Source organism: Tripterygium wilfordii, chromosome 15 (assembly GCF_013401445.1).
Source record: "Tripterygium wilfordii isolate XIE 37 chromosome 15, ASM1340144v1, whole genome shotgun sequence".
In the NCBI taxonomy this organism is placed as follows: Eukaryota; Viridiplantae; Streptophyta; class Magnoliopsida; order Celastrales; family Celastraceae; genus Tripterygium; species Tripterygium wilfordii.
This window is the reverse complement of record NC_052246.1, coordinates 414,713-436,124: the sequence shown is the minus strand read 5'-3', so window position 1 is coordinate 436,124 and position 21,412 is coordinate 414,713. Positions and strand designations below refer to the sequence as shown.

General features: G+C 38.3%; 2 protein-coding genes, 1 long non-coding RNA gene, 4 other non-coding genes and 1 pseudogene across 8 annotated transcripts; 2 read left to right on the top strand and 6 right to left on the bottom strand.

Annotated features, from left to right (window-relative positions):
* Window positions 1-108: 108 nt before the first annotated feature.
* Window positions 109-2,432, top strand: LOC120016694 (galactose mutarotase). The gene is made up of 5 exons (XM_038869597.1): window positions 109-294; window positions 422-471; window positions 811-937; window positions 1,472-1,576; window positions 1,666-2,432. The coding sequence occupies exons 1-5, from the start codon at window positions 180-182 to the stop codon at window positions 2,286-2,288; spliced, it is 1,020 nt and encodes a 339-aa protein (XP_038725525.1). The 5' UTR covers window positions 109-179; the 3' UTR covers window positions 2,289-2,432.
* A 96-nt stretch (window positions 2,433-2,528) lies between these two features.
* LOC120016695 lies at window positions 2,529-5,093 on the bottom strand (annotated as a pseudogene).
* A 6,222-nt stretch (window positions 5,094-11,315) lies between these two features.
* On the top strand, window positions 11,316-17,407 carry LOC120016085 (ERAD-associated E3 ubiquitin-protein ligase component HRD3A-like). Its single transcript, XM_038868677.1, has 6 exons — window positions 11,316-11,955; window positions 12,550-13,041; window positions 13,922-14,137; window positions 15,351-15,674; window positions 15,816-16,058; window positions 16,751-17,407. Exons 1-6 carry the CDS (start codon window positions 11,383-11,385, stop codon window positions 16,964-16,966), a joined length of 2,064 nt encoding a protein of 687 aa, XP_038724605.1. The 5' UTR covers window positions 11,316-11,382; the 3' UTR covers window positions 16,967-17,407.
* A 259-nt stretch (window positions 17,408-17,666) lies between these two features.
* On the bottom strand, window positions 17,667-20,947 carry LOC120016084. 2 transcript variants are annotated; one of them, XR_005471895.1, is made up of 4 exons: window positions 20,739-20,947; window positions 19,430-20,172; window positions 18,798-18,959; window positions 17,667-17,950 (listed from the first exon to the last, which is right to left on the bottom strand). It is a non-coding gene; the product is annotated as an uncharacterized LOC120016084 (long non-coding RNA). The 2 variants fall into 2 exon arrangements; XR_005471894.1 differs by lacking the exon at window positions 18,798-18,959.
* On the bottom strand, window positions 18,532-18,641 carry LOC119980181. The gene has a single exon (XR_005463817.1). It is a non-coding gene; the product is annotated as a small nucleolar RNA snoR113 (small nucleolar RNA).
* LOC119980182 lies at window positions 19,164-19,274 on the bottom strand. Its single transcript, XR_005463818.1, has one exon. It is a non-coding gene; the product is annotated as a small nucleolar RNA snoR113 (small nucleolar RNA).
* LOC119980183 lies at window positions 19,751-19,860 on the bottom strand. Its single transcript, XR_005463819.1, has one exon. It is a non-coding gene; the product is annotated as a small nucleolar RNA snoR113 (small nucleolar RNA).
* LOC119980184 lies at window positions 20,379-20,489 on the bottom strand. Its single transcript, XR_005463820.1, has one exon. It is a non-coding gene; the product is annotated as a small nucleolar RNA snoR113 (small nucleolar RNA).
* Window positions 20,948-21,412: the final 465 nt, after the last annotated feature.

Below are 21,412 nucleotides of genomic sequence, written 5' to 3'. Positions count from 1 at the left end.
ATTGAAGCCTAGTAGATTTACTTATCATGAGCTGGGCTCCGAATGTAGTTGAGGCCCAGCCTCACTCCCACTGGAACTCTATTAACCACGGAATCGGGGTTCAATAATTGCTGTTGCTGCTAAGCCTCTCAGATTAGATCTCTCGCTATCGACAGAGTTGTTCCTGTGAAGGAGATTCGATGGCCGATCAAACCCAGAAACCAGAGCTCTTCGAACTCAACAATGGGACAATGAAAGTGAATGTAACCAACTTGGGTGGCATCATCACTTCCTTGTCTGTACCTGACAAAAATGGTATGTAAAGTGGCTTCTGCTTTTGATTGCTCACAGTTTTTGTTAGGAATCGATCTTTTTTGCTTCTTCTTCATTGTTGTAAGATCCGATCCTGATTTTTGTTTTTTTTTTCTTAATTATTTTGAAGGGAATTTAGCTGATGTTGTGCTTGGATTCGACACATTTGAGCCATATGCGGTAAATTAATTCCTCTAATTTTTATTTAAATCCAGTTGATTTAGGATTATTTCGTTCTGATAGACTGAAGATTTTATTCTGGGTGCTTTTGAATTTGAATTTTGAATGGATTGGCTCATTTGCGGGGAAAGCATTGAAACCCGTTTTGTTTTTTGTGGGGTATTCTGATGTCGTTATGTCTGTTTATTTGATGTGGCCTGAAGTTTGATGAACTGTTATTATGTCTGCATTTTGATACGAGGAGGTAATGAATTTCCATTTTCATTGTGGTTTCTGGTCCTTCTGCAATACTGGTATTTTACTATCTGATCTGTTTTGTGCTGATATGCCTCTGATCAGAATGGTTTGTCTCCATACTTTGGAGCCATTGTGGGGAGGGTGGCGAATCGGATTAAAGAGGGGAAGTTCACTCTTGATGGGGCGGAATACTCCTTGCATGTCAACAATCCTCCAAACAGTCTTCATGGTGAGTGCTAAGTCAAAAATTGAGCTTTGGTGCTATTGTTGACCAATCTCATCTGCTACCTCTCATCATTCATTTTTCCAAGGAAGATTTGTGAAATTTCATTAATGGTTCCACTGTTTGAGAGGCCAGATGAGAGAACTTTTGAAGGAAGTTTACAACATTCTGCACTTTGGTTTTGATAATGTATGTCTAGGTTAAGATAACATCTTCGTGTGCATAACATTTGTTTGCTGAGTAGATAGGGAAAACTAAAAACTTTCAATAAGGACCAATCAATTGCTTCTGTTCCTCTATTATATATATTACTCTTTGGGTATCACGCGACGTACTCATGAAACATCAAATTAGACTGAAGCACAATTTGTTATGTCTTCAGTATCATATGTTTAGCATATCGCGTGTAGTTTTCTTTGAAAAATACAGTATCTGACCATATATGCATTGCCTTTGTAATTACTTGCTTTCTAATCATTGAAAGCAACTCAATTATAACAAATTTTCATCTTATTGATTTATTTTTTTTGGTTTTCGTAGGTGGGTTGAAGGGCTTTGATAAGGTCATCTGGGAGGTAACAGATTATAAGAAAGGAGAAAACCCATCCATTACGTTCAAATATCACAGTCATGATGGCGAGGAAGGTAGAGCTCTCTCCGTCTCTCTTCTTCTCTCCCTCCATCTCTCTCTCACTCCCTCTCTCATTTTGCTGTGTTCTCCTGTTATATAATAGGTTATCCAGGGATTCTCTCTGTTACTGCAACTTACACACTCACTTCAAGCACCACCATGAGACTTGACATGGAAGCAACTCCAGAAAACAAGACAACTCCTGTCAACTTAGCTCAGCATACCTACTGGAACTTAGCTGGCCACAACTCCGGGAACATACTTGACCAGTATATTCAGATATGGGGATCTCATATTACTCCAGTGGACGAGAACTTGATCCCTACTGGGGAAATCAAACCAGTAGAAGGCACCCCATTTGATTTCACAACTGAGAAGAAAATTGGTGAATCAATTCATGAGGTAGGGCTAGGCTATGACCACAACTATGTACTCGACGGTGTGGAAGAGAAGTCGGGGCTGAAACATGCTGCGAAAGTGAGAGACCCTGCAAGCTCAAGGGTGCTTAACTTGTGGACCAATGCCCCTGGAATGCAGTTCTACAGCGGGAACTATTTGAATGGGATTGTTGGCAAAGGAGGAGCTGTCTACGGGAAGCACTGGGCTCTCTGTCTGGAGACGCAAGGATTCCCAAATGCCATAAACCAACCAAACTTCCCATCTGTTGTTGTTAAACCTGGTGAGAAGTACAAGCACAGTATGTTGTTTGAATTTTCAGTCGAATGAAGTAGTAGCCTTTTAAGGGATACATATTAGAATAAGGCTTTTGCTTCATGTTTTCGTAATGCAAGTCTATTGCAGAACTTTGATGACGTTCGCGACCTTAAATAATTACTATGGCCTATTTTATGTATATTGTGAGCTTTCAGCATACAAGTGGTAGGAGATTCCATAGCCAGCTGAAATACGAAGACAGAGTCATGACATATGCTAGGTGAATGTTTGAATTACAACAAAACACAGTCATGATATATATTTGTTATTTTTTTACGCAAAAGAAGCAACTAACAATACATGATATAATATTCCCACATACCAAGGGCATATCATGCAACTATCTTTTGGCTGTACCCATTTGAATTTACCGGAAAGGTTGCTCTGTGCCCACCAGAGCCCAACTAATTTGTCATATTATGATGATACAACTATCTTTTGGCGAGAGCATAATCTGCTAACATTACATTACCATCTAATATAGCATCGAGAAAGTACTAAACTATGGCAGTAGAAAGATTCAAACTCGTCCAGATTACATGCCGCAACAGGAGAAAAATCCATGCAAAAAAGCTTTACAGGCCACCTCAGCATCCCTGTGCCACAGAAAATTCAGAAAGCAAAACAAGCAATTAGTCAAGAGAGAGTTTATCCACAAACTTTCAAGTCAATTCTGCATCACATTTCACAATTAGACATAAACAGATTTCCCCCAAATAATCATTGTAGAGCATAAAGCAACAACATTCCAAAACATTTTGACAAAAACAAGATTAAGATACATAAAAGCTAACAAATATAATGGATGGGAACATGCCATGAGTTCTGAACAGCATAAACAAATTGCATGATTCTTCATAACTTACCATACACCTAATAGAGTTCTACAATACAAGTCCGGAAAGAAAAACACCCTGAATTTTCTCAAAGGTAAGGGCTTGTTATAAGGTAGAGTTCAATCTGTGTTTAACAGTTGACTAGTTGGGAAATTCTGATGGCAGCAGGCTGACTTAGCATACAAAGTTCTTATTTGGAGAAACTTAAGATACCGTTTCAGACCAAAATGAATAGTTCGTGAGGTCTACAAGAACCGAAGACAGAAAATGACTGAAAACATCCCACTAAGAATCTTGGTATCTTATTCATGCAGCAAATGAACTCATTTAAAACTAAAACATATAGAAAATGATTGGCACAATATACACCTATTCAAAAATAGAATGACAACAAATGTCCGACTCTCCATTCTAGGTTACCAATATGGGTATGTCTTCACATCATACAAAGATATGACCATCTGCAGTTGGTAGCTGATTCCTGAAGTCTGAAGATAAAAACTTAGGATCAGAAAACTTGCAACTCCAGTCAACAGAAAAGTGAAACACATTCCAAGCTGATTAAATTCTGTTTTCTTTTACAAGTTAAATTTCATTAGATTTAACAAGAAATCGCCAAACCAAACACGCTAAATTGTGATTACTCGAACATTGGCTGGAGGATGTGCGTGCTTCTAGACAATTGTATACAGTCGCCTTGTTTTGCTGAGCTATAGGTTGACACACCACAGGTCCACAACTGCTGTTAAAAACATTTTACATCGACTGTCAGCAGCTGATTCCAAAATCACCTTCCTTGCCTTCAGAAAACAAATATAATCCATGGGGTAAACGCTACTATTTGACTACACACACTATATGAGTTCCTCATCAATAATCTAATTACTTATAAACATTATAAAAAAAAAAAACCATAAAACAATATACCAATAGGGAACTAACCATATTATCACTGTTGCTGATTTTGCTGCTGCTGCTGCTGAGGGTTTGGTGGAGGCGGCATACCTGGACGAGGTGGACCATAAACAGGAACACCACCAGGCGGAGGTGGCATCCCAGGACGTGGTGGAGGGGGGCCAGGCATTCCAGGTCGTGGTGGAGCAGGAGGTCCTCTCATCATATGATTCTGCGGTGGTGGGACTCCCATGGGTCTCTGTCCGTACTGTGGTGGCGCGGGCATCTGGAAACCTTGCTGTAGTGGCCTAACTCCGTACTGTGGCGGTGGCATTTGTGGAGGCGGGACACGAGCCATGTGAGGTCCCTGACCTGGGTAGGGAGCAGCGCCTGGCGGCATCTGCCCAGGCGGTCGGATCACCGGAGGAGCACCTGACCCTGGAGGCGGTGCAGAGGATGGGTACGTCATCGGCGGTGCAGATAGTTGAGGGACTGGGGGGCGAGACAGCGAGGGCTGCATCATTCCTGGAGCGGGCCCACCAACGCCACGGACGGGGCCAGCAAGTCCGGGCTGGGCTTGCACAAGCGGAGCAGTAGGCACGCCGCGTCCAGCAGCGCGGCCAATTCCAGGGCCAGCTACGGCACTAGCAGAGACGGCCTTTGCACGCGAATCCTCGGGAGGCGGTGGGCCCTCGACGGTCATGGATACGACCTCCTCACCACGGAGAAGGACTAGGCCAAGAGTACGTCGGTCCTCGCGCTCCTATTTGTTGTTCTTGCCCTTGACGGACGGAAGCTTCCGGAACTCCTCACAGTCGCCTAAAACGAGATTCATATGTCGATCGAAAGCCATGAATTTACCGACCAATTGACGGCCGTCCTGTATGGACACACGCATCCGGCAGTTGATGAACTGCAGCATCTTCGAGCTCTTAGACATCGACATTCTCGTAGGCTTTCGAGCTTCACAAATTCAATGTTCCAGCAAGGATGGATCTGCTGGGAGTGTCTGGAGAGAGGGAATGGCTAGGGTTGTGGAACGTTTAAACTATCGCACATGCATACCTCTGCTGGAGTGCTGGCACGCACTGAAGAAAAAACGTGACAAGGAATAAATAGTGAATCGGGCCCATCCAGGTTCGGAAAAACATCAATCAACAGGCCGGTGGGTGCCGGGTGTAAGAATTTCAGGCTTGGGCCCATTGTACTATGTGCTGGCCTTTTTAAGCCCAATATCAGTGTAACTCAATTGGTTGGCCCGATACCATTTATGTATTTTCACTTTTCAATCTTCATTGAAATAACGTAAAAATTAGTTGGCACATATTTTTTTTTACATTAAATGATGTTCCCTTAAAAAGTTAGATTTTCAAATTATGACAAATAAATTGAGACGGAGGGAGTATGAATTATGATGAAACACATTTTAAAGGGAATCCGAGATCACTATTTTGCAAGTGTGAACTGTGTAATGGATAAATCTATTGCTCATTGGCTCATGCAATGGATAAATGTACGGTCTCAGTGGATATCAAATTTACCGCCATCCTAGAGGAAATAGTTGTGTTAATCTGACTTAATCAATAATCTTTCCTCTCTAAAAATATGTCTTTAAAAACATTGATATTTTCTTAACATGCATCATTATTTTGACAACGTTCCTTTTACAGATTTTAACAATTAACACATGTCATTAACATAATTGAAAATTAATCATATAATTAATTTATTGAAATAGATAGAATAATAATTGTGTTTTGATTTTTGGAGGATGATATAAATTTCAAAACTCAATCGGGAGTATAGTACACTAAACAAGGTAAATATGATAGATTCTACGTGGAACCTCCTCCATCAAAACAACAATTGATTCATTATCAATACATAAAGAGGCGAGTGCATTTGTTAATTTATTTATATGAACCATCATGCAATCAACTCCCCTTAATAAGTTATATATATATATATTAAAGGACAAAACAATAATTTGTGTTCGAAAATGAATTGCTCAAGGGCTGAAACAATTTTCAAAGCATTACCTTTCATGATAAATTTGGAAAAACCAGCAATTTGAATCCCACCCAAAAAAGCGCAGGCCTTAGGTGTAACACTATCCTTGCAAATATTTATTAATAATTAACATTTATAAATGATTCGTTTATTTCCCTCTTTTCATAGTCAAATTATTCCAAATTTAATATATGCCGGTGATAGTTACAAATATGTCACATAAGTACAATCATATAGCATATTTGTGTGTGATCATTTAAATTAAGCTTTGCCTTTTATTTCATCGGATCATGTCCTAAAAAAGACAAATTAAGCTTGTCCTCTTTATGAAAATTATCTATTAATATTGCAATTATTCGTATTTTATAATTATATTCGTGTATTTAGCATTAGATGGCGAGTAGGTTAAATGGTTAATGGAACCTAACTGCGATTGCAATGAGCTGACATGGCATAATCTCATTGGTTTCACGATTCGGCTTGACGGTCATACCAATCAGGCAAACATATATAATTTACCTACCAAAACCAACCGAACCCGATTACTCACTCACTAGTCAAAAACCCGCGCGATGCGCGGGTATATTTTTTTATTTTTTTAGAATTTTTTATCAATTTTATAGATGTTATAATTTTTTCTTTCAAATTGATTGTTAATAATTATTTATGAGAATAGGTATTATACTAATTCAGATCTATTTACAATCTATTTTAAACTTATCTCAAGATAACTCCAGTAGTACTCGTCAATGACATTAAAGCTTAGCGGGGTTCATGTACACAGTATCGATTGACGACGTGAACAAAACACGACAAACTTTAGCATCCCACCGGGATTATCACATTCTAGGTCACATCCTCACATCCTCGTTTATATATGAAAAGACATCCAATGAAAGTGCAGTAATACCGGTTCTATATGAAAAGACATCCAGTGAAAGTCCAGTAATGCCGATGGAACGGGTCTTCCCTGCTTCCTTAAGTTTTTAAGAGCAGGAATCGTAACATAATGATATATGTGGTCACAACCAAGTAAAACCAAAATGAGAAATATCACTATATTCATAAATAAAAGCATAAAGTCACAAAGAGAAATCAATAATAGATGATATTGGAAAAACTTAAAGAATGTTGATAACATAATTAAATATAAATATACTATGTGAGCAACTGATGCAGAGATCCAAATCCAATTTCATGGCATTGCATGTATCCTAAGCCCCTGTCCCATGTCATTCATAAAATTTTTAAAGTGGAAGCAGGAGCGATACATGGTTATGCCTTGAAATATACAAAAATACTACTTAATACATGAAAATAGAAAATTAAAAATGTGAAACTAAATTAGGACCAAAAGACATAATAGTATATATAACTTGCGCATAACTACACATTATGTATATTGGAGATGCTTCCACAACTGCATCATCCAATGAATAAGAGGACCAACTATGAATTAGCATTGCAAACATTTCCGGGAACATTACAAAATTATCCTTCAAAGCAATTGACTTTTACACACATGGACAAAAGAAACGTAACAATTGCGATATTAAATATTTATGAGAGATAACAGGAACTTATATAATGTCTTAATACAAAAACCATGAACTATATAAAAACATCTAGGATTCATAGTAAACCATTTTTTTTCAAATCTTGGACAGAATAATCCTTCAGGAAATATTATTTCCTTCCAAGCCAAAAATATAAATATTTTAGGTCTACCTCTTTCTCCTTGGCCCTCCCATGCTGCTTGTTCTGTTCAAAATTAGCCCACAATAAAACGAATTAAAAAACTTAGCATGTCATGTTTGAGAATTGATCAACCAAACCACAATACTAACAAACTTACAATGTCATGAGGAGTTTGAACCTCGTCATTAATGGGAAACGCAATGAATGCAAAGGCGAGAAAACTCACCATTCTAGCTTCCAATTACTTAGATAAAAGAAGACTGCAGAGGTCATTAACTAAAAGGGATAGAAGTGTTCAAAGTTCAAACTAATTAATAAGAGAAGCTCATATATAATCCCATGCACATACGTAGAGATTTCAAGCCTAATTAATTAAACACGATACTTAATATATACTGGCAGTCTCACTATATGGTTGATGATGATGATATTCTTTTGTTGCTGTCTCTTCTCTCAATAAACTCATTCGCTATCAACTCTCCTTCAATAGGCAAAAATTGAAGGCCACATTAAATCAAAAAGACTATAATTATTTAAAACAGTTAAGTGCAGTGGTAAAAAAGTTAAATAGCAAAAATATAAGATATAAGATGTTAACACATTAGAAGTGTATTGTAAAAAATAATTAATTGTTAATTTTAAAAATAAAAAATAAAACTATTCTTCCAGCTTTTTAAAAGTAATTTTACAATAACCACGTCCAAAAATTTATTGTAATTTTACAATCCCAGCAACCAAAGTTAACCGTCATCGGTATGTTCCATCAATAGAGTTTGATTGCCCCGCAAATTGTATGCACGCAAACGCATTTTTAAAGCTATATGGAAATTAAAAGGAACCTTTTAACAAAAAGAAAACAAATGGGTTTATGTAAGTATCAGAGTGTTTCCGTCATAATTGCTTATAAAATGGACTAAATAGAAATTTGTATCACCACGAAGAGGTTAAGCATACTTGGTGATTAACCAAAGAACGCATAACACTTAAGTAAAGATCTATCTAGGACTTGGGCCATTTGTAATCTGGGACTCGCAGGCCCCTTAACCTCCTCTCTTTGGCTCCTTTTTTCTCCATAGAGGACCATGTTTACACCTTTGACTTCCCCTTGACAACCAACACCAACTCAGAAACATAAACCAATTGTATTAATTGAGAGTCAGTTGCAAAAAATAATATCACCCCCTCTCCAGAGGAACAAAAAACTAAGATGAAAAAAAAACTCTTTGATGGTTTATGAGTTTATCGATGAGAATGTATATAACTATATATATAACAATGCATATTTAACTTGGATAGGCAAAATATTTCGATCTTTTGTGTTTGCATAAAGAAATAGAAACAGGAATCAGCCTCAATACCTGTCATCAATTGTACGATGGACGTTTAGGAATTCAAATGGAAGTTTACACCAAGGGCACGTGAGTTTTTGAATGTAAGTAGCCACTCTCAGGATGCAAATCATGCTGCATATAAAAACAATATACACCAATAAATTTACTGTTACAATCATGCATAGAACAGGACCAATATCATCAACTTTGAGACATTAAAATCATAGGCATTCCCTCACCAGCGTCAATACCTGTCATCAACTGCATGATGGACGTTTAGGAATTCAAATGGAAGTTTACACAGAGGGCATGTGAGTTTTTGAATGTAGGTAGCCACTCTCAGGATGCAAATCATGCTGCATATAAGAGGAAACAATATACACCAATAAATTTACTGTTACAATCATGCATAGAACAGGACCAATATCATCAACTTTGAGACATTAAAATCATAGGCATTCCCTCACCAGCGTCAAAGCAAGAAATTAATTGCAGATTCATTCATTCATACCGTCTATGATTTTTCTTTATTTTGTGTTAAACACTGAAACTCATTGGACCCAATATTGTGCTTCTTCAATGGCAGACACCCAGTTGCAACAGCAATATCAGTCCCTCCAAATCTTGATACTTGAAACACTAAAACAATCCACTTTAAGACCCAAACCCCGTTATTGATCAAAGCCAAAAAAAAAGGGCAAACCGTGATAATGCACAAATAACTATTTGATATAAGAAAATCAGCAATAGGATTGAAGATAGACCCTAAGCAATAGATCTATCTATTTGTTCCTGCCAAAAAAGTAATTAAGTGAAAGAATGTTCTTTGTTGTAGGTGTAGGGAATCAATGAGGAAATTGACAAACTCTCTCAATCAGCCATCCAAACACAAACCCCCAACCAAAGAGCACAAGATCAGGCTTGATTTGAACCACCAGATTGGTATTGCTTTGCTCCACCAGATCGTTCTTGCTTTGAACCACCAGATCGGTCTTGCTCCGGTCTTTGAATTGGGCTTCGTCTATCATTTTGAATGGGTGCAAGGAATCGACGAAGAAATTGAAAGCAAGTAAAAAAAAAGTTGTATTCAAGATTAATCGAAGAGAACCCCATAATTCAATCGAAGAGAAAACGGAACCCATAAAATTTCTTGGCGAATAAATAGATAATCATATTAGATAAAAACCCATTTAACAGAAAACATCAACAATCACCTCATAACGATTAACAATCAAAGAAAGAAAGAAGAGAAACAAAATCTTCCTATACCTCTCGATTGTTGTGGAACAACCGGTCTAGTCGTCATCTCGAATCGATAGAATAAAATCCCTACAAACAGATATCGAAAAAGGAATCAATCTCTCTCTGTCTTTCTTCCTATCTTCTTTTCTTTCTCTCGCCCTGTCTCTGAAACTTCCTCTTCTCTTTCGGTTCAGAGAAATCGACTGGGAGAGTGGAAGTGATAGAAAGGTCTCTTTTATGAAGTGGAGGAGGCGACATTCACTCACAATCTTTTACGTTTTTTTTTATCCTGCTTTTACTTTTTTTTTTCCACCTCTGGTATTGTTTTTGTTGGAAAATTCGTGAGTGGAGAAAAATAGAGATAAGAAAGAATAGAGTGTCCACGTAGGCATAAATGAAGAGTTTTAGAGATACACTTGTCAAAAAGATATCAATAGTTGTTTGAGCCTTTGCTTTATATATAAAGAGAAATCGACTGGGAGAGTGGAAGTGATAGAAAGGTCTCTTTTATGAAGTGGAGGAGGCGACATTCACTCACAATCTTTTACGTTTTTTTTTATCCTGCTTTTACTTTTTTTTTTCCACCTCTGGTATTGTTTTTGTTGGAAAATTCGTGAGTGGAGAAAAATAGAGATAAGAAAGAATAGAGTGTCCACGTAGGCATAAATGAAGAGTTTTAGAGATACACTTGTCAAAAAGATATCAATAGTTGTTTGAGCCTTTGCTTTATATATAAGTATAGATATAGATATAGATATAGATATAGATATAGATATAGATATGAAGTGGAGGAGGCGACATTCACTCACAATCTTTTACGTTTTTTTTTATCCTGCTTTTACTTTTTTTTTTCCACCTCTGGTATTGTTTTTGTTGGAAAATTCGTGAGTGGAGAAAAATAGAGATAAGAAAGAATAGAGTGTCCACGTAGGCATAAATGAAGAGTTTTAGAGATACACTTGTCAAAAAGATATCAATAGTTGTTTGAGCCTTTGCTTTATATATAAGTATAGATAGATATAGATATAGATATAGATTTACTCCATCACCGTTGTTCTTTCCACTGCAACAACACCCGTAGTAACAACAAAGGGAATGCATCGCTCCATTCGCAGAAAACGCACGCAATCCATCCTCCTTCTTCTCCTTCTTTGTCTCTACCCGCTCACTCTCCACGCTCGACCGTTTGTTTTGGTCCTATCTCAGGACGACCTCAAAGATGGCCCCACGGCATCGTCAGACCCCGCCGACGCTGACTCCACCTCTACCGGCGATTGGGACGAGTTCGATGATTCGGACTCGAAGTCCGACGAGGATCTCGACCCTGGCTCATGGCGTTCGATCTTGGAGCCGGACTTGGTTTCAAATTCGGGCGCCGCGTCAGGTGCTGTGGAGCCCGATGTAGCTGACTACTACTCTGGCGTGCAGAAGATGCTGGAAGCGGTGAGCGAGGGCGAGGTTCGGTTGATGGAGGAGGCTACGACAGAGATCGAGGCTGCCGCTGCGGCCGGGAACCCGCACGCGCAGTCTGTGCTTGGTTTCATGTATGGAATGGGGCAGATGAAGGAGAGGAACAAGGCCAAGGCGTTTTTGCACCATCATTTTGCTTCAGAGGGAGGGAACATGCAGTCTAAGATGGCTCTCGCGTACACATACTTACGGCAAGATGTGAGTGATTTGACGACTCTTCATCTGGATGTTATGGATTTGTTGTTATACTTGAATTGCAAAACCTAGTTAAATTAGACCGCACATTTTGGCGTGTTTGGTAAATTAGACTTGCGAGGAAGTAAAGGACGACTTAGCAGCAGTTGAATCACTATCAAAGCCTTTGAGCTTGGGTACATGAATCTATACAACTAGTTATCACTAATCCATTACTTTAATTCTCTTTATGAATTCTATCTCACTCTCGATCAAACCTATTTTATGCATTCATTCCCTGCTTGATGATATTGAAAATTCCAGATTAGTTTAAATGAGTTAAGTATTGCTGGGGTATTTTAATTTACTCCAAATAAACACTGATTTTAATCATCTAATTAGTGACAGTAATTTGAGGAGTGTACATTTGTCAGTGTGCTAAAATTTGTCTGCAGTAAAAATAAATGTTCAAAAAAATAGTTCATATGTTTTGACGTGGCTTCAATGTTTGCTTACTTGAATATGGTTTTATGCCAATTGTGGTTGAATCGAGTGCTTTGTCTCTTACTGCCATCGTTCGTGCTGTTTAATTCTCTGCCTTATTTTATTTCGTTGCAGATGCAGGAAACAGCAGTTAAATTGTATGCTGAATTAGCAGAGGTAGCAGTTAACAGTTTCTTTATCTCAAAAGATTCACCTGTGATTGAGCAAGTTAGGATTCACACTGGAGCCGAGGAGAACAAGGAGGCCTTGAGGAAGTCACGAGGGGAGGAGAATGAGGACTTTCAGATTTTGGAATATCAGGCTCAGAAAGGGAATGCCGGAGCAATGTACAAAATCGGACTCTTTTACTACTTTGGATTGAGAGGACTAAGGCGTGATCATACCAAGGCATTGTCTTGGTTCTTGAAGGCTGTAGATAAGGGGGAGCCAAGGTCTATGGAACTTCTTGGTGAGATATACGCAAGAGGGGCTGGAGTGGAAAGAAATTACACTAAGGCACTTGAATGGCTAACACTTGCCTCAAAGCAGCAATTATATTCGGCATATAATGGGATGGGATATTTATATGTCAAGGGTTATGGAGTAGAGAAGAAGAACTACACGAAAGTATGTTGGTTCAGTTGACATATTCATTTTCCATAGCTTTGCATATTTATCTCATAGATCATGGACTGTATTGTATCTCTCGTGCAATTTGTTGTCTTAGTGTTGCATGCATGCATGTTTGTTGTGTATGTTATTGTTGCTTCAAATATTGCTTTTTAATTTGGTTGGGCTAAATATGGTTGCCTTCGACATTGTGTCCGTCTTATGTTTATGAGGGACGCCCTTCGTTTCCCTGTAAATAATGATATTTGGAGAGGAGAAACATTTAATCTATAAATTCTGACTAGCGGATATAGTGCAATGACCTTGACAGCACACATTTAATCAATGAGTGGATTGACAGAATTGCTATTGGTGGAATTGTGTTAATCCACTCACACTATAGCTGCACCAGGGTATTTAAAGGCTGGTTGGATCTTTGAGCTAGGTAAAATAGTGACTTGAGTTAATTTTACTGAATGATCTACTCTACCACAAAAGGGCTCATACAATAAAAAGTCATGAAGTTTGGTTTTGAATCCTCTTTTTTCAAAATGTGCATTTATTTTCTTCTCTCTTTTAATTTATAAAACAATTCAGCCACTATAATCTTTCGTTCAATGCTATTTAAGTGTTCCCCAGGCATGCTTGTTTAGGCGAGGTGCGAACTCCTACTTTTCTGGCTGTTCTTTTTTCATTTCTATTATGAACTGACTTTTGCTATAAGTTGGATTTCTGGACCAGCCAAAGTGTAATCTTCTTGCCAATGCATGCAATAAACAACATGCAAGCACACACTAAGATTTTCAGCTGCATGTGAAAGAATTTTGCATTGTCTATTTATAGGTTGAGTTTACAGTGTATGAGAATTTGTCTAAGAAACTAATTCTCTAATTTGCAGGCAAAAGAGTATTTTGAGAAAGCCGCTGATAATGATGAGCCTGGTGGGCACTATAATCTTGGAGTACTTTATCTGAAAGGCATCGGTGTAAAGAGGGATGTAAAATTGGCATGCAAATATTTTATAGTGGCTGCTAATGCAGGTCAGCCAAAAGCATTTTACCAGTTGGCAAAGATGTTCCAGACCGGTGTGGGACTTAAGAAAGACCTCCATATGGTATGCTTTTATCTTGCATGCTCATACCATTTCTTGAGTTCTATATTCTTGGACCACCCTTTTTTCCTGTCAAAACTCCTGTCTTGTCAACCTTTGTTTGACCGTTTGTTTCTTGCTTGCTCAGTGATGTTATGTTATGTTGTTGACAAAATGTTGAACTGTGCTGTGTATCTTATACAACATTATATGAAATTAATGGGGTTAAAATTTTCGCTTAGCAAAGTTTAGTGAGGGGAAGTGGGAAGGAGGAGAAAAAAAGGATGGTGATCAGTGTTGTTAAGGGCAAAAGGCGCAAAGACCTCTAAACGCCTTGAGGTGCAAGGCGCACTTAAAGCGCACACCGGAGTGAGGCAAGGCGCAAACTTACAAAAATATAAATAATATAAATACAAAGAAAGCATGCAACTATGCAAGTTAATGCTTAATCTTTTGGCTGGTAGCTTGTTTTTTAGAGTATAGCTTTGTACTATTAACAACACTGATGGTGATTAACCCAAACAAGGGTGGCTATTGAAGGGGACTGTAGTATCAGCCCTCAAAATCAAAGATTTTAGGTTCAAATCCCCCTTGGTGCAATTTAGATTTATATTTTATACTAGTGGCCTGTGTGTGGTTGCTAGTATCCCTTGTCTGCTCTGCAAGGTGGGTCCAACAAGTCCCAATCTTGGAGAGGTTAGTACTAAAACAAAATAGTAATTAATGATTTGGAAAATAAAAATTCGAATACACATAGTGGATTCCCGTTGATTTTCATATAGATTCATGTAACCGACCCCAAACTTCTTGGAGAAAGGCTTGAGTGATGATGATGATGAATTTGGACAGATTAGTTTTTCCTCATTTCTTGTCATTTGCTGACTATCCCATACGAAGCATACATTACCCAATGCTCCTTTGAGTTCATCTTTTCTACCATCAATAGTTGAATACTCTTTTTACCTCAGCTGCATTGGGAAATTTTTAGATGCTATCTTTGCTTCTGGTCTCAGGTAATGTTTTTTTGCTTATAAGTTTTCCGCTTCTCTTGTGGTAATCTATTAAGTAACAAATGAATTACGACATCGCTCTTTCACTCTTGTGTAGACTGCAAGGGTAGATCCTAAATACTTTTTATATGAACCCTGCAAATTTTTTACGTATTATAACTTGTAATATGATCAAGTACTTGTTACACCAATATCTGTGTTAACAACAAAGTCTTGCTCTATCTTAGGCTAGCGGATTATACAAACTAGTAGCAGAACGGGGACCATGGAGTTCCTTGTCTAGATGGGCGCTGGAGTCATATTTAAAAGGTGATGTGGGTAAGGCATACCTCTTGTATTCAAGGATGGCTGAATTAGGCTATGAGGTCGCGCAAAGTAATGCTGCATGGATTCTTGACAAATATGAAGAACATAGTATGTGCATGGGAGAGTCTGGGTTTTGTACAGATGCAGAAAGGCATCAACACGCACATTCTTTATGGTGGCAAGCATCTGAGCAGGGTAACGAACATGCTGCTTTGCTGATTGGGGATGCATATTATTATGGACGGGTATGTGTCTCATATTTAATTAACAGGGAGACGTGCGCTGCAAGTGAATGAGGATTCATTTTTTCTCGGTTAAACATTCTCTGACCATTTTCATTATTATGTTTTCTTACTCCCTAGTTTTTTGTTTTCCTGCCTTCTCAGGGGACAGAGAGGGATTATGTACGAGCAGCAGAAGCTTACATGCATGCAAAATCCCAATCAAATGCACAGGCCATGTTCAACCTTGGATACATGCATGAGCATGGCCAGGGACTTCCGCTTGATCTTCATCTTGCCAAGCGTTATTATGATCAAGCTGTAGAGATTGACCCTGCAGCAAAGTTACCTGTCGCCCTGGCGCTTGCTAGCTTATGGATAAGAAAGAATTATGCTGACAGTTTTATGGTGAGTCTTTTGTCTGGTGAAATGCTTTTTCAATAAGCATAGTTGCTAAACACACATTCCTCATATTGGCCTGTTTGCCATCAGTGTGGAAATGCTGCAGTGTGCTATAATGGTAGAACTCTGCTGGCTTTTATGTGCTCCAGTAGTTTTGTTAGAAAACTTGTTTCCCATCTTGCATACAGTTTGATAACTTAGGCTGAAGTTCTTACATGGGCTCACATTTTTTAATTTGAACACCTTATATGGATGCATTGGGGCAGGGAAAGAATATGAAAAATTAGCGCAAGAGTTTGATGAAAGAATTTTGCCGTCATTGGCAAGTTTGCTGTCACTAGCCTTTTACTATGGTATTTTGATACTGAATTGGGTTTTAGATGTTGAAGACGCTTTTCCTGAAGTATAGTTCTGAGTGAAAAAGTGGCTGAGGGGAATGTATCTTATTATTATAACTACATGTTCTGCTTTCTGCGACTCCTAGTGGAGTATTATGTTTCTGATATGATCTCAATTGGTACAAGTTTTATGAATAGCATGCTTTTTTCTTTTTTTTTCGCTTCTACTTTTTTTAGTGCGTTCTTATTTATATTTTCCACAACAAAGCACTTCTGTGTCCCCTATTATCATAATAATGTACGAAGTGCCAATCTTTCTTTCCAAGCCTACTTATTGATGGATTTACCATGGTGTCACAGGTCCGGCTGATTGATTCTTTACCTGAAGTCTTCCCAAAAGGGGGAGCATGGGTGGAGAATGTGATCATGGAGGAAGGAAATGCAACAATTCTGACGCTTTTTGTGTGTCTCCTTACAGTCCTGTTCCTTCGTGAGAGGCAACGGAGGCATGCTGCCGTTGGTGACGTTGCTTTCCAGCAGCCACCTAATGAGCATGTTGCTCATGTACCAAATTAGTTGCCTCATGCTAATGGTCCTCAAATTGACAAGATTATTTTTGCCTTCTCAATCGATGAAAAGGTGAGCCACCTTTTGCAATATTGTGTACATAGTTATGGTTCTATGTCGTTTAGATGAAAGGTCCTACACTGTTGACCACCTTGTACCACAGTGAGAGTTACGGGAGGACAAAAAAGGAATTCCATTCGTTTCCCCTCTGAGGTTGTCTCTAAATACCTGAGACAGAGGTTTATCACATTCCAATTTTAGTCGTTGGAAACAGAAATCTTAGATCGGTTCTGTTATTTCAAAATTAATGATGTCGGAGACTCGGAGGCATCGCTCTCTAAGAATCTCATAATCTTTGAAGTCTAACATTATGCGACAAGTATCACGAACGAACGATATTTATACCTTTCCTTGAAAGTCACAAAGTTGATAGAGCAGAGCACTTTCCAACATTGTTACCTTTTCTTCCAGTTCCTGCTTCTTGTTGATATCCTCGTTATTTTATGCTGTGATTGTTCATGAATCAGGCAATGTTTTCTGTATACTTTCATTTGTTCCATCCATGAATCTTCATGTGCCATTCATTATATTTTCGTAGAACCTATCTTCAGAAGGTAAGTAAAGGTAAGTCTAATCTAGAAAACCATACCCAAAAAAAAAGAGTCTAATCTAGAAAAACGGATCAAGAGAATCTACCGGGTGGTGGGTCTTGTAACATTTTTTTTATTCCTTATGTTGAGTGCTGGCTCTCAGTTCCATCATCCATGGTTTGTCAAACTCGTAACCCACAAACTTCGTTCCAAAGATCCTATAGTGCCTGCTTCCCCAAATATCACTCTTCAATAAGATTCCAGGCAACAGCGAATCCACTGCAGATTCCTTGGAGCATTCTTAATTTCCTGGACATGCTCGTTGACAGACAGCTACTCCAAACAACTTATTTCGCTTCTTTGTTAACACATCCACGGAGGGATAACCTTCAAACGATTCCTCCTAACATAGATGAGGAAATAGCATCATAAGGAATGTATGAGGATATTCATGTGTAACACACTGAATATAAATACTGAACTATAAACGCTCCACTGGACGAAAAATGGGGTCATAAATATTCAAACAATAATGGATCAGCTTCTTCTAGGAAAATGGTATAATTCTCAACTCTATAGCCATTAACTACATAAGAAATCATATCAATGTGACAAATGGAACACAGGATTCTCCAAAAGTTACTTTCATCAAATGCTCAGCCCAACACATGCACAAGCTAGGATTGTAAGATGCACATCGGTGAATATTCATCTTTCATGATGCATAATTCATAAGCAATAGCTAACAAAGACTACAATAGAAAGGATGCAGAAAGTAACATTAAGTAGCCAGATAAAGCATACAAGGATAAATAAGCGAGGTAATATTTGGCCAATTATTTCGTCTACATCTTTGAAAAGATAAATATAACTTGGTTTCAAGTATTGAGGTTGATTGACAATTGACAAACATCAACTCCTATTTGGAATTCAAACAAGAAGCAGAAGTCAATATCATTCACAAACACACAAAGGATCGGACAACTGGCTCAACAAACACCTTCATTGAGACTTCCGTCAATCTACTACCAACCAACCACTCAAGCGATGGTATGGTAGCAGCCGTAAGTCCGGCCTTTTTATCATCATGGCCAGCCAAAACATATCTATCAGTAATTATAAATATAATAAACCTAATACTACTCTACACATATATCCAAAACGGAATGAAAGATAAATCGGATCTGAAGTTATGGAACACAAAACTCAATTAGCATAAAGATGTAGTCTTTCGTTCAAAATCTTATTACCGCCTCTGCTTTTCCTCAGGAGATCGAACTCCATGACCACCCCAATCAGGTTAATTTTCTGGTTGATGGAAGAAATGGCGTCTCTTAGGGCAAGAAACTTGTAGTTGTCTCTGTCCCCCATCTCTGTCGCCTCTCTTACCTTATGGCCCTATCATAATGGTCCTTTTTAACCATTCAAGATCCACATGTTAGAAGAAAAGCTAAGTATACATTTAAAAAAAAAAAAAAAGAGCTCAAAGATATGACTTGGTTTCAAGTATTAAGGTTGACTTACAAACATCAACCCCTATTTGGAAATCACACAAGAAGCATAAGTCAATAACTTATAACTCAATATCATTCACAAACACACAAAGGATGGGACGACTGGCTCAGCAAACACCTTCATTGTGACTTTCGTCAATCTACTACCAACCAACCCACTCAAGCGATGGTATGGTAGCAGCCGTAAGTCCGGCCTTTTTATCATCACGGCCAGCCAAAACATATCCATCAGTAATTATAAATATAATAAACCTAATACTACTCTACACATATATCCAAACGGAATGAAAGATAAATCGGATTTGAAGTTATAAACACAAATTCAATTATCATAAAGATGTATTGTCTTTCATTCAAAATTTTGTTACCAGTGCCTCTGCTTTTCCTTGGGAGACCGAACTCAATGACCTCCCCAATCAGGTTAACTTTCTGGTGACGGAAGCAATGGCCTCCCTTAGGGCAAGAAACTCGTAGTCGTTTCTGTCCCCCATCCCTGTCGCCTCTCTTATCTCATCACCCTACCATAATGGTCCTTCTAAAGAAAAGGCTAAGTATACATTTAAAACAAAAGCTCAAAGATATGACTTGGTTTCAAGTGATAAGGTTGACTGACAAACAGCAACTCCTATTTGGAATTCACACAAGAAACAAAGTCAATGTTATTCACAAACACACAAAGGATGGGACAACTGGCTCAGCAAACACCTTTATTGCGACTTTCATCAATCTACTACCAACCAACCACTCAAGCGATGGTACGGTAGCAGCCATAAGTCTGGCCTTTATGTCATCATGGCCAGCCAAAACATATCTATCAGTAATTATAATAAACCTAATACAAATCTATGTGTATATCCAAAACATAATGAAAGCTAAACCGGATCTGAAGTTATGGAACACAAAACTCAATTAGCATAATGATGTAGTTTTTCGTTCAAAATTTTATTACCGCCTCTGCTTTTCCGCAGGAGATCGAACCCCATGACCACCCCAATCAGGTTAATTTTCTGGTTGATGGAAGAAATGGCGTCTCTTAGGGCAAGAAACTTGTAGTTATCTCTTTCCCCCATCTCTGTCGCCTCTCTTACCTTATGGCCCCATCATAATGGTCCTTTTTAACCATTCAAGATCCACATGTTAGAAGAAAAGCTAAGTATACATTAGGAAAGAAAAAAAAAAAGAGCTCAAAGGTATGACTTGGTTTCAAGTATTAAGGTTGACTTACAAACATCAACTCCTATTTGGAAATCACACAAGAAGCATAAGTCAATAACTTATAACTCAATATCATTCACAAACACACAAAGGATGGGACGACTGGCTCAGCAAACACCTTCATTGTGACTTTCGTCAATCTACTACCAACCAACCCACTCAAGCGATGGTATGGTAGCAGCTGTAAGTCCGGCCTTTTTGTCATCATGGTCAGCCAAAACATATTTATCAGTAATTATAACAAACCTAATACAACTGTACGCGTATATCCAAAACAGGATGAAAGCTAAACCGGATCTGAAGTTATGGAACACAAATTTAATTATCATAAATCAGTAATTATAATAACCTAATACAACTCTACGCTTATATCCAAAATAGGATGAAAGCTAGACCGGATCTGAAGTTATGTAACACAAATTCAATTACCATAACTATGTATTGTCTTTCATTCAAAATTACCAGTGCCCCGGCTTTTCCTCGGAGACCGAACTCGATGACCGCCCCAAATCCCAATCGGGTTAACTTTCCGGTTGACGGAAGAAATGGCGTCTCAGGGCAAGAAACTCGTAGTCGTCTCTGTCCCCCATATCGGTCGCTTCTCCCTCTCTCCCTCTCTCTCTGTTTGGGTTCTCCCTCTACTCTCTAGGGCTTCCCGGTTTTTGAACATACAGAATCAGTTCATGTGCTTTTTCTTAATTTTGCTTTGCTCCTTGAGGTTTCATTATTTTACAGATACAGCCCTGTACTATTCAATTTTGCCTTTTAGTCCTTCAACTAATCAACTTATAGTTCCCTTTATGTAGAAATTAGAATTGTAGATACGGCACTACTACCTTTAGTTTTGTGACTTTTCTCAGATATTCTACTAATCAGTTAAACAAGTAGAATCTATCGAGGTTTAGCGAATTTCTTTGGAGTCACCCAATGGATCAAAAGCTTGATGCGTGTGAGATGAGAGAATTCACGTATTTAGGATTTACCATGTAAGATGTGGTCCAATGTGATAGGTTGATTGGATCTAGATAAATTATTTGTTAGCGATTTTTTTTGGTGTCACCCTATGTATCAAATGCTCTATAATTGTTTGATGCGTGTGAGACGTGAGGATTCACATATTTAGGGTCTACCATGTA

Excerpts from the sequence above, each read along its gene's own strand:
- LOC120016694 (XM_038869597.1), top strand. The coding sequence starts at position 180 with ATGGCCGATCAAACCCAGAAACCAGAGCTCTTCGAACTCAACAATGGG. Across the intron at positions 295-421 it reads GTCTGTACCTGACAAAAATG|GGAATTTAGCTGATGTTGTG; the intron begins GTATGTAAAGTG and ends ATTATTTTGAAG. Across the intron at positions 1,577-1,665 it reads CAGTCATGATGGCGAGGAAG|GTTATCCAGGGATTCTCTCT; the intron begins GTAGAGCTCTCT and ends GTTATATAATAG.
- LOC120016085 (XM_038868677.1), top strand. The coding sequence starts at position 11,383 with ATGCATCGCTCCATTCGCAGAAAACGCACGCAATCCATCCTCCTTCTT. Across the intron at positions 13,042-13,921 it reads AGAAGAAGAACTACACGAAA|GCAAAAGAGTATTTTGAGAA; the intron begins GTATGTTGGTTC and ends TCTAATTTGCAG. Across the intron at positions 15,675-15,815 it reads ATGCATATTATTATGGACGG|GGGACAGAGAGGGATTATGT; the intron begins GTATGTGTCTCA and ends CTGCCTTCTCAG.